A 22,761-nucleotide genomic window follows, 5' to 3' on the forward strand; every position below is an offset into this window, starting at 1 on the left:
GAGCTGACAAAAGACATTGGTAAGTGACTAGACTATAGTTTTATGGGCCAAGAAGAGCATGGTGGGGAAGTTAGTGATGCAAATATGCATCCGGACAAAGGGGCAGAGCATATGAATTAGAGCATATTGCAATCATGGTAATTAGGGAAGGAGGAAAGAAATGCAAGACATTAGCAATCATTAAATACATAGAATGTGATGTTAACGGATAAAACTTACCTTCAGATAGTCCTTCTGCAGGACCTGAATGATGGCAGAACAAGTCTCTGGAATAATGATCCCCAGAGCCTGGAGGGAGATGCCTGTGGAGAACGTGAGGTCCTGAAGGCTGCTCCCTGTCGCCAAGTAGCGCAACGGGTGATGAGCCTCTGCTCCAGAGAGATGGCTTGCCACATGCAGGTATCCTGCCTGGTGATATAAGGGGACAGCAAAGCCAGCAGACGGTGAAAAATGGGGTCCGTCATCCGGAGATAATTCCTGAAATCATCAGGATTATTCTCCAGGATCTCACGGAGCAAAGTCATGTGGGAGAACTGGTCACGCTGGCGCAACCAATTCCTGGTCCACAAACGCCTCCCCTCCCTGTTCATGGACCGGGCTTGTGTCAAAGTAAGAACCCTAACAGGAAGCCCCTGCACAGCACAAACTCTACAACAAGTACGTACACTTGGTCGGCTGGTCAGAACGGACAACAAAAAGCACTGATAACCAGCAATGCCTGAAAGCCTGAATAGCAGAAACAAGCAGACAATAAGCAATGCAAATCAAAGCATACTATACCAAGATATAGTCCACAATGAGAAACTAATGCTTACTGACTACACGCACTGATTATCAGATACGCAAAGACAAGCAGAAACTGAAGAGCAGTACCGGACTGAAGCACAAATCTGAAAAGCGCGAATCGTCTCTCACCAAACTTCTACTAACATGCGATAGACACAAGATCAGCAGAAGGAGCCCAAAGGGTGCCAGACATGGTGCTGAACTTCCTTTTTCTAGTGCCGCCATACGCGGCTTACGTCACCGCGTTCTTGGCAACCGGAAATTCCGACAACTTAGTCCGACCATGTGTATGCAACATCACTTCCGGACCTACTCCGGAATTAATCCGTCGGAATAACTCCGACGGATTTGGTTGTTGGAATCTCCGACCGTGTGTACAAGGGCTTAGAACTCTGGAATGAACATTATCAGGACCCACTGCTAGCCAGTTCATCTGCTGCCCTCTGTCCCTAGAAGCCCTGACAAACTACCTTCACCTTTATTACTTGCCTTGCCCCGGGTGCTGACAACCCACGCTACGCCACTGGCTAGTGTCATTTAAATATGAGAAGAAGGAACAGAAACATTTGCTTAAATGATTCCATACATCCAGGTCTTCCTCATCATAAGTATTGTATTCAGTTTTCATTTTTGTGATCCTGTAGTATCGTCTCTTCCTGTCACTGCTATACCTAAACAAAAGTTTGGTCTTCTTTCGTAATGGATTTAGACATTTCTTCCTCGCTCTTTACTCCCCCTTCATTCTTTACCCAAAATGTTAAAGTATGTAACATCAGCCAAACATTTTTTGTCATGGATTAAAAGGGGTGGGTTAGAAATTGTTTAAATGTTAGTCACTTTTACAGAAATAATGTAAAGGTTACTCAACACTGAACCTGGTCCCCGCTGTATTTACCTCCCTCAATCAAGGGCTCATGAAGCTCCTCCACCAGTTCAGAGATTTAAAATTCTCTGCTGCTTTCTCTCTCCTTCTTCCAATGCTGCCAGGATTGACCAGATGGATTCTGATTGATCAGCACTGTCACATAGACATGGTTTCAGGAAGCTATACACAGCACCCTCTTGGCCTCTCCCATCAGCAATGATCTGCCTGCATTGTATCGAAGAGGAGAAAGACCCAGTATTAACATCACCGGGTCTGAAATAAGTTATGTAATAAAAAAACCGAAAGGGTTTTTGTTTAAAAAAAAAATTAAATGTGCATGTTGAAAAGTGGGAAAGGAGGAACCAGGTAAGAAAAATTATAGGCAGATTAAACATTAGCATTACTTAAAAGTAGAAAAAAAACTTTAGCTGGAAAATTGTTGGTTGGGTGGAAAATTGCAGCCAATGAGCTGCAGTCACTGTTCAGGTATTCTAAAAGCCACAGGCGTGTTTTTTAGAAATGAATAACCATCACAGAAGATACATCCATGCACACTGTTTAGGAGATGGAGAAAGCCATTCAATTTCATTTGTTTAGCCATGCAGAGCCTGCAGAGTGAACAAAAGTGCCTTCTCTGCCTGATATCGACCCTGACTTAGCCCCGACTCTTCTCTGCATCCAATTCTGTACATCTGCTGCTTGGCCGCTAACGACTTCTGCCTGCCTGACCACCTGAGACCCTGCATCTGCCTACTTACCATCTTGTTAGCTGTCTGCTGTTCTGCACCTCCTGCTCTGTATCTACCAGTCCACAAGCCTGCCCACTGCTTGGCATCTGCTGCAAGTACTTTCTGTCCAGGATCTCCAACCAAGCCCCCATGCAACTCCTTGCCCTGGAATATCCTGTCACCACCTTCAGGAGAAACAGGACAGGAGGTGTAAGGGAAAAGCCCTACCATCAGCTTGGCCTCAACCAGGTACATGACAGGTGCAGAGTTCAGGGGGGTGCTAAGTACATTAGGTACAGGGTTTAGGAGGGTGCTGGGTACAGGTGCAGATTTCCGAAGGGTGCTGGGTATGGGTGCAGAGTTTCGGGGGGTGCTGGGTATGGGTGCAGAGTTCCGGGGGGTGCTGGGTATGGGTGCAGAGTTCCGGAGGGTGCTGGGTAGGGATGAGCCAAACACCCCCCGGTTCGGTTCGCACCAGAACTCTCGAACGGACCGCAAATTCGTGCAGACTTTAGAACCCCATTGAAGTCTATGGGACTTGAACATTCAAAATAAAAAGTGCTAATTTTAATGGCTAATATGCAAGATGTTGTCCTAAAAAGGGTTTGGGGACCTGGCTCCTGCCCCAGGGGACATGGGTCAATGCCTAAAATGTTTTTAAAAACTGCAGTTTTTTCGGGAGCACTGATTTTAATGACGATTAAAGTGAAATAAAAAGTGAAATATTCCTTTAAATATCGTGCCTGGGGGGTGTCTATAGTATGCCTGTGAAGTGCCACGTGTTTCCCATGTTTAGAACAGTCCCTGCACAAAATGACATTTAACGGAAAAAAAGTCATTTAAAACTGCTTGCGGTTTTAATGTAATATCTGTTTCCAGCAATATGGATGAAAACCATTGAGAAAAATGGCATGGGTAGCCCCCCTGCCCATTACCAGCCCCTTTGGGTCTTGTACAGATATTAAGGGGAACCCCGTACCCATATGAAAAAAAGGAAAGACGTGGGGCCCCCAGGCCCTATATACTCAGAACAGCAGTATACAGGCGGAGCAAACAAGACAGGGACTGTGTAGGTTTGTTGTGTTAAGTAGAATTTGTTTGTAATTTTGAACTGGTACATTTTTAAAGTGTAGATCCAGTCAAAAAATCTATTTTTAAGCTTTTTGGAAAACTTATCACCCCTGTATAATTTTTTTGGCCGTCCGTCTTTTTTCATCTCACTTCCGGTTGTCTCCTTCCATTTGCAAGTAGATGTTTGTAAGTTGGATGTTTGAAAGTAGGGGCCTACCCTATATGCTCTGCAGAATTGGCGGAATAAGGTGTTGGTGTTGCCACAACACTGAAAGCCCTCAAAGTGACTCTTGGTGGGCGCCGGAGCGCCCTGCTGTGAACGATTATATCAAGAATTGTAATTACATGCCATTGTTGAACAGTGGTAGAAAAATTGGGCCTTTGGTGGTTGTGGTGCTGGTGCTGGTGCCATAACACTGTAAGTCCTCACAGTTACTCTCGGTGGACGCAGGACCGGGCCCTGCTGTGAAATATTATATCAAGAATTGTAATTACATGCCCCTGTTAAACAGGGGCTGAAAAATTGGGCCTTAGGCACTGCAACCTCTCCCATATACTCTAGTTGTAGTGCAGGAATGAGCCCTGCTGCAAAGCATTGCATCAAAAAACTGTAATTACATGCCCCTGTTAAACAGGGGCTGAAAAATTGGGCCTTAGGCGCTGGTGCCACAACACTGCAACCTCTCCCATATACTCTAGTTGTAGGTTTCTTGGGTCTGTAAATCATCCCTACAAGACTGCTGCTGCTGAGTGCCAGCCTCCACCTCCATGATGACACATTCATCCTCCTCCTCCTCGTCCTCTTCCTGTGTGATGGGTGGGACAGCAGGAACACTGTCTGGATAAAGGGGGCCTTGAGAGGCAAGGAAGTCCTCCTCTTCCTGCCTCTGTTCTGCCTCAAGTGCCCTGTCCATTATTCCACACAGCGTATGCTCCAACAGGTGGACAAGAGGTACAGTGTCACTGATGCATGCACTGTCACTGCTCACCATCCTTGTGGCCTCCTCAAACGGTGACAGGACAATGCATGCATCCCTGATCATGCCCCACTGGCGTGGTGAGAAAAACCGAGCTCCCCTGACCCTGTCCTGGTGCCGTAGTCACACAGGTACTCATTGATGGCCCTCTGCTGCGTGTGCAGCCACTGCAGCATGGCCAATGTTGAGTTCCACCTGGTGGGCATGTCACATATAAGGCGGTTCTTCGGCAGGTTCAACTCCTTTTTGATCTCAGCCAGCCGAACACAGGCATTAAATGATCGGCGGAAATGCACACAGACTTTCCTGGCCTGCTTCAGGACATCCTGTAAGCCCAGGTACCTGCCCAAGAACCGCTGCACCACCAGGTTAAGGACGTGAGCCACACAGGGCACATGGGTCAGTTGTCCCTGTCGGAGGGCGGAGAGTAGGTTGGTGCCATTGTCGCAAACCACCAATCCTGGCTTAAGCTGGCGTGGCGTCAACCACCTCTCGGCCTGCCCCTGCAGAGCTGACAAAATATCTGCCCCAGTGTGGCTCCTGTCTCCCAAACAAACCAGCGCAAGCACGGCATGGCATCATTTTGCCTGCGTACTTGCGTAGCCCTTTGAACGCCTACGGAGCACCGCTGGTTCCGATGACAGAGCACTAGAAGAGGCCATGGAGGAAGAAGAAGAGGAGGGGGTGGAGGAGAGAGGTGTGTCACAACCAGTAGTAGCATTTTGGAGGCGTGGTGGTGGAACAACCGCTAACACTACTGCACCTTGTCCTGCATCCTTACCCCAGTTGCCAGAAGAGTGACCCAATGGGCCGTGAAAGACAGGTAATGTCCCTATCCATGCCTGCTGGACCATGAGTCAGCGGTAATATGCACCTTACCGCTGACTGCCCCTTCCAGTGAGGCAAGGACACTTCCACATGCCGGTAGAGAGCCGAAATCGCCTTCCGTGAGAAAAAGTGGCGTTTGGGGACCTGCCACTGAGGAACCGCACATTGCACAAACTCATGAAAGGGGGACGAGTCTACCAACTGAAAAGGTAGCAGTTAAAGTGCTAGCAATTTAGCCAAGCTAGCATACAACCGCTGGGCATGTGGATGGCTGGGAGTGAACTTCTTTTGACGGTCCAGCAGCTGGGGCAGGGAAATTTGCCTGCTACAATCGGACGTGGGTGTACTGCTAGCCAAGTGCCCGCAAGCACTTGGCTGTGACACACCTAATTCTACACCTTCATTCCTCTCAGCGCAGGTTTCAGAGAGGACTGAAGGTCTAGTGGGGTTGGAGATCCCAGCTGATGAGGAGCAAGGAGAGGTCCGCTTTGTTCTTTGGTGTGGGTCTTTGAGGTACGCTTGCCAACGAGCTGCATGGCAGGTCAACATATGTCTGGTCAAGCATGTGGTGCCCAAGCGGCTGATGTTTTGGCCACGCAAGATACACTTGAGACATATGTTGCAAATGGCATCGGTGCGATCTGATGCACTCGTCTCAAAAAAGGCCCACACCAAAGAACTTTTAGAATAACACGCAGAGGCAGCGCCCTGCACAGGCGGAGCTCTGCGTTGTGATTCAGTCGGTGTGCTGCCCCTAAGCTTGCCCCCGGAGGGCATCCTGCCTCGTTGCAGATGTGCCTCCTCCTCCTCCTCTCTCCTACCAGGCACCCACGTGGAGTCAGTGCCCTCATCATCCCCTCCCTCTTCATCGCTGGAGCAAACCTGGCAGTATGCTGCAGCTTGTGGAACATGACTGCCAGATTGCTGTCCTTCTTGAGCATCCCCTCTCTCTGCGCTCACGCTACTGCCTTCCTCTAGCTGAGTATCATCATCAGAGCCTACAAAACACTGGGCATCCTCCTGGAGCACGTACTGTGCTCAAAGAGTTCAGGGGACTCCTCAGGAGGACGTGGTGGGTCTAGGGAAGGAGTCACTTATGATGACTTTGAGACGAGGGTAGAGGATGCGTTGGCAGCTGCTTTGCTAGTACCCTGAGCCTGGGTGAGAGAGGATGAGGAAGATGAAGAGGGCTTGGTCATCCACGCTACCAAGTCTTCGGCATGATGTGGCTCAACACGTCCAGCTGCCGAAAATAAGGACAAGCGTGTCCCATGTCCACGTGCTGATGACGATGCACCGCGTCCACGACCAGCACTGTTGTCTCTAGACACAGAGCCTGCTTGCCCTCTTTTATAGGCTCGTGCCTGTCTGCCTCTCCTTGTTGGCCTTCCAGACATGGTAATGGCATGAAGGGAGATGGGAAAACCAGCAATTGGGTAGTGTATATTGTGCTGGAGGCACACAACACCCACTAACTCCTGCAGATGCCTTTATTATAGAACAACAGGAATTAAAGGGTAGATACCGATGTATACTGTGCTGTGCTGGAGGCACACAACACCAACTAACTCTAGCAGATGGCTCAATTAGAGAAGAGCAAAATAGGTAGATACAGGTGTATACTGCGGTCAGGGCACACAGACAACACCCACAAACTCCTGCAGATGGCTGATAGCTCAATTACAGAAGAGCAATATAGCTATATAGGTGGATAATGGTGTATACTGTGCTCAGGGCACACAGACAACACCCACAAACTCCTGCAGATGGCTGAAAGCTCAATTACAGAAGAGCAACATAGCTATATAGGTGGATAATGGTGTATACTGCGCTCAGGGCACACAGACAACACCCACAAACTCCTGCAGATGGCTGAAAGCTCAATTACAGAAGAGCAATATAGCTATATAGGTGGATAATGGTGTATACTGCGCTCAGGGCACACAGACAACACCCACAAACTCATGTAGATGGCTGAAAGCTCAATTACAGAGGAGCAATATAGCTATATAGGTGGATAATGGTGTATACTGCGCTCAGGCACACAGACAACACCCACAAACTCCTGCAGATGGCTGATAGCTCAATTACAGAAGAGCAAGAACGCTAAATAGGTGGATAACGGATGGTGTATACTGCGTTGAAGGTACACAGAGAACACTCACTAACTCCTGCAGACGCCAACACACTACACAAGGCCGCCGCGCTGGCGGCCTTATATAGTGTGGGGCATGTACTACACAGCCTGAGCTATGATTGGCCACAGGCATCCTGCCTGTGGCCAATCATGGCTCTCCTCGCTGCCGGCGCTGTGATTGGCCAAGCATGCAGGGTCACAGTGCATGCTTGGCCAATCATGAGCCAGCAATGCACTGCAATGGCGCAGTGCATTGTGGGCCGTGAGTGCCACACGAATTTGGCGCGAATGGCCCACAGAGTTCTGGCTTCGCTGAACGGGCGAACAGCCGGTGTTCGAGTCGAACATGCGTTCGACTCGAACACCAAGCTCATCCCTAGTGCTGGGTATGGGTGCAGAGTTCAGGAGGGTGCTGGGTATGGGTGCAAAGTTCAGGAGGGTGCTGGGTATGGGTGCAGAGTTCAGGAGGGTACTGGGTACAGGTGCAGAGTTCAGGAGGGTGCTGGGCACGGGTGCAGAGTTCAGGAGGGTGCTGGTTATGGGTGCAGAGTTCAGGAGGGTGATAGGTACAGGGTGCAGGGTTCTGGAGGGTGCAAGATACAGGGTGCCATCATCATGCTCGACAGGATTGTCTCCTCTTTCCTAGCACAACCCCCCATCCCCCATCCTGTACAAACCACACTTAATGCTTTTAATTTCTCCCCCAAAATCTCCCCTCCCAACACAGACATCAGATACAGCATGTAGGGGGCAATGCCTGGATGCCCAGCAAGTGATCACATTCCCTCTGTTCTCAGCTGCAGAAGAGCTGGGGGAGGAGAAACAGCAGAACACTGAGCTTCCCAGTAAATGGCTGTGCAGCGAGGGCATGTCAGGACAAGTCTGATCATTGGAGGAGAGTACACTGAGTCCCAGCATAGCTAGAGAACTGACCACGCTATGTGGGCATTCTTTAAAAGGAAAGCAGAGGCACTGGCAGGAACACCAGGGACCTCACATAAAGGAAGAAATACAAAGAGAACAAGATATTTTCTTATACAAGTAAATGGTACAGCAGCCACATATCAGGAATAGGAAGTGTTGGTGTAACAAACGCTTTTAGGCTGGCCATACATTATACATTTCTCTAGTCCAGTTTGGATTTTTCAAATCCATATAATAATATGAGGTCAAGCCTAAACATTTTCAATTTATATGCAATCAGGCAGGCTCTTGTACTACATAGTTGAAGGTAAATCTAAAGAAAATTGAACAAGAAAATTGTATAATGTATGGCCAGCGTTGCAAAAAATGGTCTGGTCGTGAAATGGGGTAAATCCTTCCGGGGAGGAAGTGGTTAAGGACTCTAGCTGGCAGATGTAAAAACGGATGTAAATTTCATCAGTTTTGGATGAAACGTAACTGAACTGATCAAGCGAATGGTCTGAATGTAAGAAAGAGACCTTACTGGCCAATAAAAATGAATGTAGCCATCAAAAAAATGAATGTAGCCATCATATCTAAGATATAGTAAGTTACAATATAGAAATTTTTTGTTTAGGGGTTAATATTGCTAACTCACACTGTAATTTAAACTGAAAAACATATGATGCTATGCTACTTCCAAACAGGGCCAGACTGGCCTACCGGGATAGTGGGACATTTCCCGGTAGGCTGCCTGCCCTGGGGATGCTTTGAGTTGAGCTGGGGCTGCAGCACTCCCCCCCCCCCTTCCTCTTGTCTACATGTCACAAACACACAGTGGGAGACCGCTGTGTCACAGAGCTCAGTCTGAAATGTTCGGTCGCCCTGTGACAAAAGTCCCGCCCTTCTCCTAGACCAGCTCGTGTGATAGACACAGTGTTATGTCTATCACACGAGCAAGGGGTTGGTCTAGGAGGAGGGTGGGACTTTTGTCTCACATTGTGACCGAACATTTCAGACTGAGCTCCGTGATACAGTGGGAGATGCCCGCTGTGCGTAATCCATGCACTGACTGGTGAGGCTGCATGGATGGCCAAGTCAGTGTAATGAGGCTACATTGATGGGCACAATGAGGTTGCATTGATAGGCACAATGAGGTTGCATTGATGGGCACAGTAAGGCTGCAATGATGGGCACAGTAAGGCTGCAGCGATGAGCATGGTGAGGCTGCAATGTTGGGCACAGTGAGACTGTATGGACTGGCGCAGAGGTTGCATTGATGGGTACTGGTTAGGCTGCATTGATCTCTTCTATCATGTCCGCAGTCTCTGACCTTCTCTTGTACCATGTCCTCAGTCTCTAACCATCTCCTGTACCATGTCTGCAGCCTCTGACATCTCCTGTACCATGCCTGCAGCCTCTGACATCTCCTGTACCATGCCCACAGCCTCTGACATCTTCTGTGCCATGCCCACAGCCTCTGACATCTCATGTATCATTTAATATAAACTAAACAATGGTGCGCTGCAATTAACTTTCTACTCAGTGCACAATACCAAATTCGTGAGCAAAATTTGTAATGAAATATTCAAAATAAAAACCTATACCATGCTTGCATGAAAATGTGTAAAAAATATATATGATCCGTGCTAAAATCAATTATCAGCCTTCAAATACTAATGTCGGGATAAGATAATCCCTAAAATGTTCACAAGGTTAGCCACAATATAGGGACTCAAACTCATCAAATGACTGATGCTGGGGACTTAGGCCCCTTTCACACATGCGGACATTATGTCTGTATTTCATCCATCTGTTTGCGGATGAAATACGGACATACATGCATTCCTAAGGGATAGCGGGTATCTGCAGATGAACATCCGCAGACACCCGATATCGTCCGCCTCCGCTATTGTCCGATTCTGCAGACGGAGGAAAATCCTATTTTTCTATCCGTCTGCAGAGCGGATCTGATGAACACAGACAGACGGTCCGTGTTCATCCGATCCCTCATAGAGGAGAGCGGAGAGCTGACAGAGCGGTCCCGGCACAGTGTGCCGGGACCGCCCTGTCATCCGCCGGCTCAGCGGGGACAACGGAGCGATCCCCGCTGAGCAAGCGGATAATCGCGGGGAGGATCATTACTGATCCTTCCCGTGTGAAAGGGGCCTAACGGAAAGTGACGTGATTCGAGATTTCGACGAATAGGCTATTTTGACAGAACACCGACAGAAGTTTATCACATTGCTTAGCGCTGAGAGATAAAAAGAAACATTGTATCATTTGGTTCTTTTTGATGAACGGGATGAACTTCTGTCTGTAAATGAGAGCAGTTTAATCACTTAAAGTGTAGTTGTCAAAAAAAAAAAAGTCATTTATGTGCATACAAAAAAAAATGTGGAGAATTTTTTAATTTTTTTACTCGTCTTTAAATACCTGTTGCTAGGGGGTCCCCCGTAGTCTGCCTCCTTCAGTGCCTGGGCACTTGACGTCACTTTGGCACAGGAAGGGAGATCAGCTCTGCCCACATCCTCTTGTCAATCATCTGGGACACGTCTCATGTCCCTGATGATTGCGCGGCCAATCACAGTGCCCAGCGCCGCTCTCACATGCGCAGTGGGTGCCCGGCTGTGAAGCCACAGCCTGGCACCCATAGTTACAATGCCGGCACCGCCGAGCGGAGGGGGAGAGATGAGCTGGGCTTCGATCCCTTGCATCGCTGGACCTTGGGACAGGTAAGTGTCCGATTATTAAAAGTTAGCAGCTGCCGTATTTGTAGCTGCGGACTTTTAATCTTTTTTTTTTTTTTTTTTTTAAGCTGAACACCACTTTAAAGACTAAACATTTTTTCTAACATTACCTGCTTACAAGTTAAAAGTCTGTATTTTTTTCTAGGAAATTACATAGAAACCCCCTAAACATTATATATCTTTTTTTTTAGCAGAAACCCTAGAGAATAAAATGGCAATCATTGCAATATTTTATGTCATACTGTATTTGTGCAGCGATCTTTCAAAAACAATAATAAAAAAAAAAATACATTTCAATTAATTAAAAAAAAAAGAATAACCCGTAAAGTTAGCCCAATTTCTTTGTATAATATGAAAGATGCCGAAAATCGAAAGAGAATCGTGATCTTTATTCTAAGCAACAAAATTGTGATTCCCATTTTATCCAGAATTGTGCAGCCCTAGCTAGAAATAATTGAAATACAATGTGATGAATATATGCTTTAAATTTGTGGCAACAGATGCAATGTTTTTAATTCTATACCAATCATATTGATTTCTACAGCATACTGTATCAATAACTGTCAACCCCAGCTGTGGTACTACCCAGGGTGGCCCGTCCATTAAGGCCGTACCCCCATCCATGCTGGCACCCCCCCTTGCATCCAGCCCCTTGCGGGATGCCGGGTGCATGAATTCCAATGGTGGGGGTGTTTTTTATGAAGCACCGATTAGCGCCAAAGGCTCTAATAGGCTTCAAAATAGGGTGGACTCAGAGCGCAGAGAATGCACTCACAGACCATCCAGATGTATTACTATAGTGAATGAATATTCACTATTCTAACACTGATCCTCCTCCCGACCAATCAGGAAGCGGGTCTGAGACCCTTCACCCGATTGGCTGAAAGGATAGGCGATCCTATTGGATGCCTAGGAGGAGTGGAGGAGACGCACAGCCGCTGCGATAGAGGAAAAGGACACAGGAGCCCCTGCCTGATGTCAGATGCCTGCTGCCCAATGCTCACTGCCCAATGCCTGCTGCCCTATGCCATGTCTTTCTTGGTGACAGTTCATAGAGCAAGTTGGATATGCAGAATGATAATATTCAAGGTAGATTACACAATCTTCATCTTTTTTGCAGTACAATTGTTCTTGATGAGACTGAAAGTGAAGAAGAATTACCGGTGTTTAATGGCTCTCAGCTTGTGAACATAAGTAAGTATTTACTGTTAGGCCATTGCGGATTGATATGTCATTGCTGTTGCAGTGTTTGTATATTGTGCATTTCTACATTTTTAACCATGTGTCATGATCATGAACAGTTAGATTGGCAATACGCAGGAATTTGTTTTTAAATAAGGACATTAAGAAAAAACTGGAGTCCAGCGGAGTAGGCGGGGTTATATGAGAGAGCTGTGGTGGACATTGACCAATCACCTGAAAGTAGAAGCATAAACCCAATGGTCCATGACTCCCTGTACTAAATTGTTTATAATAAGACAGGATTAAATCCCCAATCAACTTTTTATTGCTGCCTGTGTCCCCCACTGGTAGATAAACCCTTTTTATTTGTCCTGGGGACACTTATCAATTTTCTTTCCTTTGAACACAGGTTGAAAGAAAGGAAATCACTTGATTCCCCCATCAGTGTTGATGGAGGAATCCATCCCACTGTGCTATTGTATTCTGACAGAGGGAGGTTTCCCCCGCCATCAGAATACAATGATTACTGCTGCCAGCTATAGCCAGCAACAGTGATCGTATGAAAAAAACAGACAGGCTGTTTGTATTGAAGTCGATTGATTGATCAACGTAGGTACAACCAGTCTGCCCATAGATACTTTAGATCGAAATTAAGCTGTTTCTTGCTGAACCATATCAATTTCCATTTGTCTATGGCCAGCTTAAAGGGGAAGTCCACCCAAACACTAAAATCTCTAAATCTACTTGCATCCACGATCTAAGACTAAAAATATATATAACCCTGTAATATATCTAGCCCTATGCATACTGTTTTCAAAGCCGGTCCGGTCTCCAGCAGTGGAAGCTCTGCAGTAGAGATGGCCTTGCGGTTCGCCCGGTGGTCGGTTCGCGGCAAACTTTGCTCGTTTGCGATTCGCCAAACCGGTGGACTTCTGGCGCTGTTCGCGGCAGACATATTAGTTTACACTGTGAAGAACTTTGACCCATGACACATCCATCATGGGGTACAGGACAGCCAATTGAGACATTTCAGCACATGGACATACCCCCTACCTTTTAAATAGACCTGATCTGGCGGCCATTTTACATTCTGTCTTTTGTCAGTGTAGGGAAAAGACGCTGTGTGGAGCAGGGACAGTCAGTCTGTAATCACTACTAGCTATTACTATTAGGTCCACAAAAGTCCTTTTAAGGACTGTTATTGGTGTATAGTGTATAGGGTTGTAATACACTTATAATATACTTTTATTTAAATATAGAAAGCATATTCTAGTGTACTGCAGTGCTGACCGATTCTGCAGCTGTCGTTTCTCAGTGTAGAGACAGTTTGGTGTTTGGAGCAGGGACAGTCTGCAATTCACTAGCTACTAGCTATTACTATTAGGTCCACAAAGGTCCTTTTAAGGACTGGTATAGGTGTACAGTATATAGGGTTGTAATACACTTATAATATACTTTCTTTCAAATATAGAAAGCATATTATAGTGCACTGCAGTGCTGACCGATTCTGAAGCTGTCGTTTCTCAGTGTAGGGACAGTTTGGTGTTTGGAGCAGGGACAGTCTGTAATTCACTAGCTACTAGTTAGCTACTATTACGTCCACAAAGGTCCTTTTAAGGACTGGTATAGGTGTACAGTATATAGGGTTGTAATACACTTATAATATACTTTCTTTCAAATATAGAAAGCATATCATAATGCACTGCAGTGCTCCTGACCGATTCTGCAGCTGTCGTTTCTCAGTGTAGGGACAGTTTGGTGTTTGGAGCAGGGACAGTCTGCAATTCACTAGCTACTATCTAGCTACTATTAGGTCCACAAAGGTCCTTTTAAGGACTGGTATAGATGTACAGTATATAGGGTTGTAATACACGTATAATATACTTTCTTTCAAATATAGAAAGCATATTATAGTCCACTGCAGTGCTCCTGACCGATTCTGCAGCTGTCGTTTCTCAGTGTAGGGACAGTTTGGTGTTAGTAGCTAGCTAGTAGCTAGTGAATTGCAGACTGTCCCTGCTACAATTAGGTCCACAAAGGTCCTTTTAAGGACTGGTATAGGTGTACAGTATATAGGGTTGTAATGCACTTATAATATACTTTCTTTCAAATATAGAAAGCATATTATAGTGCACTGCAGTGCTGACCGATTCTGCAGCTGTCATTTCTCAGTGTAGGGACAGTTTGGTGTTTGGAGCAGGGAAAGTCTGTAATTCACTAGCTACTAGTTAGCTACTATTAGGTCCACAAAGGTCCTTTTAAGGACTGGTATAGGTGTACAGTATATAGGGTTGTAATACACTTACAATATACTTTCTTTCAAGTATAGAAAGCATATTATAGTGCACTGCAGTGCTGCTGCTGACCGATTCTATAGCTGTCATTTCTCAGTGTAGGGACAGTTTGGTGTTTGGAGCAGGGACAGTCTGCAATTCACTAGCTACTAACTAGCTACTATTAGGTCCACAAAGGTCCTTTTAAGGACTGGTATAGGTGTACAGTATATAGGGTTGTAATACACTTATAATATACTTTTTTTCAAATATAGAAAGCATATTATAGTGCACTGCAGTGCTGACCGATACTGCAGCTGTCGTTTCTCAGTGTAGGGACAGTTTAGTGTTTGAAGCAGGGACAGTCTGTAATTCACTAGCTACTAGCTAGCTACTATTAGGTCCACAAAGGTCCTTTTAAGGACTGGTATAGGTGTACAATATATAGAGTTGTGATACACTTATAATATACTTTCTTTCAAATATAGAAAGCATATTATAGTGCACTGCAGTGCTGCTGCTGACCGATTCTGCAGCTGTCGTTTCTCAGTGTAGGGACAGTTTGGTGTTTGGAGCAGGGACAATCTGCAATTCACTAGCTACTATCTGGCTGCTATTAGGTCCACAAAGGTCCTTTTAAGGACTGGTATAGGTGTACAGTATATAGGGTTGTAATACATGTATAATATACTTTCTTTCAAATATAGAAAGCATATTATAGTGCATTTCCACTGTGCAGCATTGTGACTGCTGAGCGGTTCTGCAGCGATACTACAAAGAGTGACAAACGCAATTCGAAAAAAGTATTATAACTGGTGAGATAGACCAGTGGCCCCCCAAAACAACAGATTGAAGCGGGGTGTTATATACCTTCTTCCACATATACTGCACTTCTCTAGAGACTTTTGTCACAGGGTCATTTAAAAAATGACAGGCAGAGGAAGAGGCAGGCCCTTCCGCAGGGGTGGTAGGGGTAGGGCAGGAGCAACAGGCTTGAGCCAAAGTGGCAAATTGCAGAAGGTGCGTTCGATTATGTCAAAGGACGCACCAGACTTGGTTGAGTGGCTCTCTCAGCCTTACTCTTCTACACCCTCCTCATCCTCTCGATCTGCACCCTCTTCACTCTCTGCTGTGTGCACCCCCAAAGACGCTATCACTAACACCACCATATACCCTCCGCTTGAGTCACAGGAATTATTTTCCGATCCATCACAAGACATTGCCGATGCGCAGCCATTCTTGGCATTGGATCAGGAAGAGGAGGTAGCAACAACCACCACTCAGCAGTCTGACGACAGTACCCAGATCAACCCAAGGAGGTTGGTCCCCGGTGTTGCTGCCTACTCCGTGATCTATAATTATAGCGGTGGGGAAGGTGACGTCGATGATGTCATGTCTAGTGATGTAACATGGGTGCCCACAAGAGTGGAAGAGGAGGGGAGTTCAGAGGGAGATATGGACCAGTAGATAGGGAGGAGAAGCAGGCAGAACTTACATTGCACAGGAGAGACAAACCAGACTGCTAATGTATCAGGAGTGAGGCATCAACCATGTACGGTCACATCTGGCGCTCCCAGGACGCCGGCACATGGCTCCGCAGTGTGGGCTTTTTTTAACGTGTCCGCTGCTGACAATAGTGTTGCCATCTGCAGCCTTTGCAGTCAACGCATAAGTCGCGGTAAGCCCAACACTCACCTAGGGACGACCACCTTAAGAAGGCACATGAGCTGCCATCACCGAGCCCAGTGGGAGCAACGAAACACACAAAGCCACACTCCAGGCTCTCACCGTCCAGCCTCTTCTCATTCTCCTCTCTCCTCAGAATTGTAGTCAGAGTCTTCAAGCGGGAAATGCGATACTCCTAAGAAACAAGGCCTGAGGTGTGCCTTGGCCTAGCTGGTCAGTATGCCTGAGAAGAGGGCATACCCTGAATGTAAGAATAAGAACAAAATACTATGAGAATGTATGAAACTGGGGAACGGGCGGGTGGGAACTCAGAAACCCTAAAGACACTGGCCCTGACAGAGGAGGAGGTTTAAATAGCCCTCTCAGGCTCCTCCTACAAATACAGGCTGGCCTGCGGCCAGCCTTCAACTTGTAGTCAGAGTCTTCAAGCGGGAAATGCGATACTCCTAAGAAACAAGGCCTGAGGTGTGCCTTGGCCTAGCTGGTCAGTATGCCTGAGAAGAGGGCAAAAAGACACAAAATTTAGGTGAAGAATGGAAGGTACAGAACCATCAAGGATAAAGGTGTGCTCCCGGACGGCAGCAGTACGTATCCAGCAAGTAACATGAAAGTGTTCGCAATGGCAAAAGAACACACCGACTCCTGACTTGGCGATGAGAAGGAACTCCCTATCGAACCTGTGACACTACCCTGACCCCAACTGAACATCCCCTTGAATTGAGCCGGATGCCCGTGACACCCAGACCCGAGAATGAACTGCTTGTGAAATGAGAGGATACGAGAGGGGAAAGGAACAAGGCCTGGCCCAAGGAAACCCCTGCAAAAGATGGCGAAATACCCCAATGAACACCAGTGAAATAGCCCAGAGACATACCCCCCCAAGAGGGTGAGTGGCAAAAAGACCACTAGCAGGAGTGTGAAAAGCTGGAAACCTGATGGATGTGATGGAGTAAGCGGATAAGGCCCATACACCATGGCAATAATACTGTCAACCTGGAGAAAATAAACCGGACGCAGGACCCAGGTCCCACCGGATACGATCGGGTCATGCTACAGCCTGAACCCAACAGCTGGGACAGAAATCTGAACCACGGAGGGCCAAACTGCCTCCTGCGGAAATAGTCCCCATGGCATAATAGACATACCAAGCCCCCCCTACTTGGAACCAGCTGGGGATCGGAAAAGACGACTGGACTGATGTCCCTAAGTGGAACTCCAGGCAATAAGTTCAAACAAGATCAGAGCCAAGAGTGGAACCCAAAACCATTATGATAACTGCCAAACCTACCCCCCAAGGACTGTCACGGGACATGGCTAACAAATACCCTGAGAGAGACTATACACTCCTGGGCAGTAACCAGGGCCTCAACACAACAGGACATCAACTGAAGGAACATTTTCGACTGCTTCTGACCCAAGGGTGAGCCCAGTGGTGACAAGACACCAGCACCAATCAACTAGCCCCCCAACAACGGCCGGGCTGAAGGAAGTGATAGCAAGCATGGATGATATTGGTATGGATGCCAAGACGGCCCAACCTGACACACAAACTAGAGAAATGACAGACGACCAGACATGAGAACAACAATACCCCCTACCTAACTAAGAATGAAACATGAGCAGAAAAGTCAAGACCACTGCGCGTAAAAGAACCTGACAGACGGACCCCCCCCCCCACCCACATGTAAGTGGTAAGTGAGCCCGATTAACCTGCAGTGCAGAGACAGGTAACTAACTGAAACTCAGGGCTAGTGTACCCACAGGCAATGGTGGGTAGTCGTATATATGTGGTGGATGAACATGCAACGTATGACGTATGGTATACGGACGAGAAGATTGCGGACAACAATCAATTAATAAACGAAACCTCAGCCCGTATGGATCTGTAGACGTGACAGATCCTGACGTGAGAGCCCTAGCTACCTGACCCAGATACAAAACATGACACAGACACAATGGGACATGACAATCAACAAGGACGAACGACTACCAGAGTATGCCATGAGTGAACAACTCCCCTCTGAGAAACTCAGAGACTGAACACCAAGTCTGAAATACCATGACAGGCATGCTGGCAGCAACACAAAGACAGGAAAACGCTGAGACAGAAAAACGCTGAGACAGGAAAACGCTAAGACAGGAAAACGCTAAGACAGGAAAACGCTAAGACAGGAAAACGCTAAGACAGGAAAACGCTAAGACAGGAAAACGCTAAGACAGGAAAACGCTGAGACAGAAACACAACATGCCATGAAGAAAACCATGACAGAAAACGCTGAAACTTAAATGCTGATGCAGAAACGTAGTGACAGAACCAGAGGCAAAACGCAATGACAGCAACAACCAAGACTGAAACGCTGAGGCATGAATGAAAAGCCAGAAATCCTGGTTCAGAACGCCACGACAGCAATCCTGGTCCAGAACGCCACAGCAGTCCAGGGGCAGCACACTATGACAGCAGTCCAGGGTCAGAACGCTATGACAGCAGTCCTTGGACAGAAAGCTACGACAGACATGCCGGGGCCGAACGCTATGACAGGCATCCAGGGGCAGAAATGCTATGCCAGACATGCTGGACATAAACGCTATGACTGAAAAGCTGGACAGACTGTTATGACGGTAATGCTGCACAGCATGCCGTGACAATAATGCTGCACAGAACGCCTTGATGGAAATGCAGCACAGAACGCTGTGACGGAAATGCAGCACAGAGCGTTGTGACGGAAATGCAGCACAGAGCGTTGTGACGGAAATGCAGCACAGAAACGCTGTGACGGAAATGCAGCACAGAAACGCTGTGACGGAAATGCAGCACAGAAACGCTGTGACGGAAAAGCCGCACAGAAACGCTGTGACGGAAAAGCCGCACAGAAACGCTGTGACGGAAATGCAGGACAGAACACTTGAGACAGCACCGCTGAGACAGAAATGCTAGACTGAGCGCTGTGACAGAAATGTCACGTGGAGCTCAGGCGGGTGGGGAGACCCGCCACGTGGAGCTCAGGCGGGTGGGGGGGGAGGAAACCCACCACATGGAGCATGGGGGGGGGCCACCACGTGGAGCTCAGGAGGCCCACCAGGTGGAGCTCGGGAGGGGGGAGACCCGCCACGTGGAGCTCAGGCGGGTGGGGAGACCCGCCACGTGGAGCTCAGGCGGGTGGGGAGACCCGCCACGTGGAGCTCAGGCGGGTGGGGAGACCCGCCACGTGGAGCTCAGGCGGGTGGGGAGGAGGAAACCCACCACATGGAACCCAGGCGGGGGGGGGGGGGCCCACCACGTGGAGCTCAGGAGGCCCACCAGGTGGAGCTCAGGAGGGGGGGGACCAACCACGAGGAGCTCAGGAGGGGGAGAAACCCACCATGTGGAGCTCAGGAGGGGACCCAATGAAAATGTATAGAAAATGCATTACACAAACCCCCCCAAACATGTTATATTTTGAAAGGTAAAAACCCATTTAGCCTCCATTATGCCTGTGCCTATGAAAATAGCAAAAGGACCAATACCCCAAATTGTCCATACGTGACACTTTATAACGCCCCAATTAGGAGTTAACCATGAATGAGGATCCTAAAACAATTTCTCTCATTCATGCATGGTGTAGTGAACTGTTACTGTATGCAAAAAACGCCCACTAGAGATCATTGCCCTTCACAAATCAGCAGAGTCCTCCCTGTGTATGCTCCATACAGTATACTTTAAACCGGCATTTCCATAAAGACTGCAGGCTCCCACAACGACTGTCTGGCTGTGCCAGTATTTTGCAGGTAGCAGGAAACAAGCTTTCATTCTGCAACTCTCGCTGTTTAGTAGGATGCAGTTAAAGAATTAAAAGTCCTTTAAAGTCTATAGATAGCTTTTTCCATTGGCTTGTTTGTGCCCGTTGGATTATGCTAGATTTCATAGCAGAACTTTGACTGGACATAAAATATGGGGGGGGGGGGTCCTGTTGCCTATAGCTGCAGCATAACCATGTTCCGTTTTTCTTTAATCCAGCATGCAAATTGGAAATTAGAAGGATTTGATTAGTTGTGCCTATGTGAGGGGGGGGGGGGGAGCCGGCGCGGCCGAATACCTCCCCCTCCCCTCGTCAGAGAATCGGCGGTTACCCTGCATATGTGAGGGGGGAGGGGGAGCCAGCACGGCCGATCACCTCCCCCTCCCCCCCCACGAGCAGAAACGGCGGGCGCTCCGTACCCGCGAGGGGAGAAAGGGAGCCAGCGGCAGCTGACTACCTCCACCTCCCCTCACCAGGAGAATCGGCGGCCGCCCTGCCGATCACCCCCTCCCCCGCCGCCACGTGAACAAGGGAAGAGAGGATCTAGCGGCCGCCGAACACCAGAGGGGCTCTTAGCAGCTCCTGAAGATGGCCGTGTATGGGAGCGAAGCCAGCGGCGGCCGATCGCCCCCTCCCCCTCACACAGGGAGAATCAGACGGCCGCCACGCGGGTTTGTGGAGAGAGGAGCTGGCGGCCGGCTCTAAAAGCATGAGGAGTGGGCTGGCAGGGACAGATGCACCCCCGCTCCCCCCTGACATGAACGCGGGCGGCATGCTATTCAGAGGGAGCGCAGGGTGGTAAAGGATGGCTGGACTGCCGCCCCCCCCCCTCACCAACCGCGCAGCTGGAACATGGGCTGCAAATACCCCCCCTGGCAGCCGGCAGAGCGGCCTCCACCCAGGTGAACGCAGAGATGGGGGGGGGCGGCGTCGCTCCAACCCAGAAACCGCCAATCCCCAGACAGACTCTTCTGCTGCCGCCCGCTCAGAAACCCTAAAGACACTGGCCCTGACAGAGGAGGAGGTTTAAATAGCCCTCTCAGGCTCCTCCTACAAATACAGGCTGGCCTGCGGCCAGCCTTCAACTTGTCCTCCACTCCACCTTCCATCATGCCGTCCTCACGTTTTTCTGGAAAAAGGCAGGCTTCCGTGGGCCAAATGTTTGAGTGTAAAAAAATGATGATGCCGGATAACCCTCTTGCCCAACGGTTGATCGCTGGCTTGTCAGAACTGTTAGCCTGCCAACTACTGCTATATAAACTGGTGGACTCGGAGGCCTTTCGAAAATTTGTGGCCATTGGAACACCACAATGGAAGGTCCCAGGAAGGAAGTATTTCTCACGGAAGGGCATCCCAGAGCTATATGGTCATGTTCAGCAGCAAGTAAATGTATCTCTGGCACACAGTGTCGGTGCCAAGATAAATCTGACCACAGACACGTGGGCTAGCAAACACAGGCAGGGAAGGTATATAACTTTTATTGCCCACTGGGTGAACCTTCTGACCGCCGTAAAGCATGTAACCCATGGCACCCGTGTAGATTTGGTTTTACCACCACGGATTGCATGCAGGCCTGCCTCTTCTTCTCCTCCTCCTACTCCATCCTCCCTCTCCTCCTCAGCTGACTCCTCCTTTTCCACAGCTAGCGTCTCTTCCGCTGCGCCGTCCAAGCTCCCCAGAACCTATTTGACATGCCAGGTGAGACGTTGCCATGCTGTGCTGCGTCTGTTGTGCCTGGAAGCCAAGAGCCACTCTGGCCTTGCACTCCTTTCAGCTTTGTGTTCACAGGCAGATCAGTGGCTAACACTGCTCAATTTGACAGTTGGTAAAGTGGTGTGTGACAACGGTGCCAATCTGCTTAGCGCATTGAAACAGGGCAAAGTTACATACGTGCCATGCATGGCACACATCTTAAACTTGGTCGTGCAGCGATTCGTTGTCAAATACCCTGGGGTCCAGGACATCTTGCGGCAGGCAAGGAAAATCTTGGCCCATTTCAGAAGATCTTACATGGCCAGCAAAAGACCGATGAAAGCTTTTGGTCGGAAAATGCGATCATGTGTATGCTCCATCTGACTTTTTCTGGCCGAATTTTGGCCAGAAAAAGATTGGGAGCATGTTCTCCATTTTTCGGTTGGAAAAAGTTTGTATCTGCAAATGCGTTCGCATGTATGCAATTCCGATGCATAAAAAATCACGCATGCTCAGATTCAACTAAGACAAAAGCGATCGGTCCGGTAAAACTACCGGTTGTAATGGACATAGCACATTCATCACGCTGAATTAGTTTTAATAATTTAATGAAGGGCATTCTCTTCTTCTTTACAATGCTAGAAGAATTAAGTTGTTTTGCTGCTCATATTCAGAGTCCTCACAAACTTCTTTCTTTATTATTTCTCCTAATCTCATGAATAAACTTTTTTGTTTTTCAAGCCAGATCTCCATAATAATGTTTGGATTTTTTGTTTTTGTTTTTGTTTTTTTAATCAAGAACTCCCTTTTTTTGAATTTTTTTTTTTATTATTTTCTAGTCATCTCCATCTTTTTTTTTCTTCTTTTTTGTGTGTCAAGTTTACACAACGACATTATTATCTTGTCTTTTTAAAGCTCAAGGAGGTTGGTTGGTGTCATTTGTTAATTTGACATTATATTTTTGAAATATACCTACTCACAAAAACAAACTGTCCTATTTGAAGAAAAGCACATATAGGCAAGTATTTTCTAAAATAAAATCTATTCTGGTTAACAAAATAAAGAAGGCAACGCTGGAGAAACTGCTGGAATTTGCAAAGCCGTTCT

The 22,761-nt window shown here is 47.7% G+C and overlaps 1 protein-coding gene across 5 annotated transcripts in view; it reads left to right on the forward strand.

The window, feature by feature from the left end:
- Window positions 1-22,761, forward strand: part of LOC143984010 (uncharacterized) — a 179,881-nt gene that overhangs the window by 44,086 nt on the left and 113,034 nt on the right. For 2 of the 5 annotated variants that reach the window (XM_077484264.1, XM_077484263.1), the window contains one exon: window positions 12,166-12,239. The exons of the other annotated variants lie outside the window; for them this stretch is intronic. In XM_077484264.1, coding sequence (XP_077340390.1) covers window positions 12,166-12,239 — 74 coding nt within the window. The remainder of the gene's footprint in view (window positions 1-12,165; window positions 12,240-22,761) is intronic. 5 annotated transcript variants of the gene reach the window in all.

Source organism: Lithobates pipiens, unplaced genomic scaffold (assembly GCF_037356315.1).
Source record: "Lithobates pipiens isolate NorthernLeopardFrog02 unplaced genomic scaffold, aLitPip1_a1.2 Scaffold_16, whole genome shotgun sequence".
In the NCBI taxonomy this organism is placed as follows: domain Eukaryota; kingdom Metazoa; phylum Chordata; class Amphibia; order Anura; family Ranidae; genus Lithobates; species Lithobates pipiens.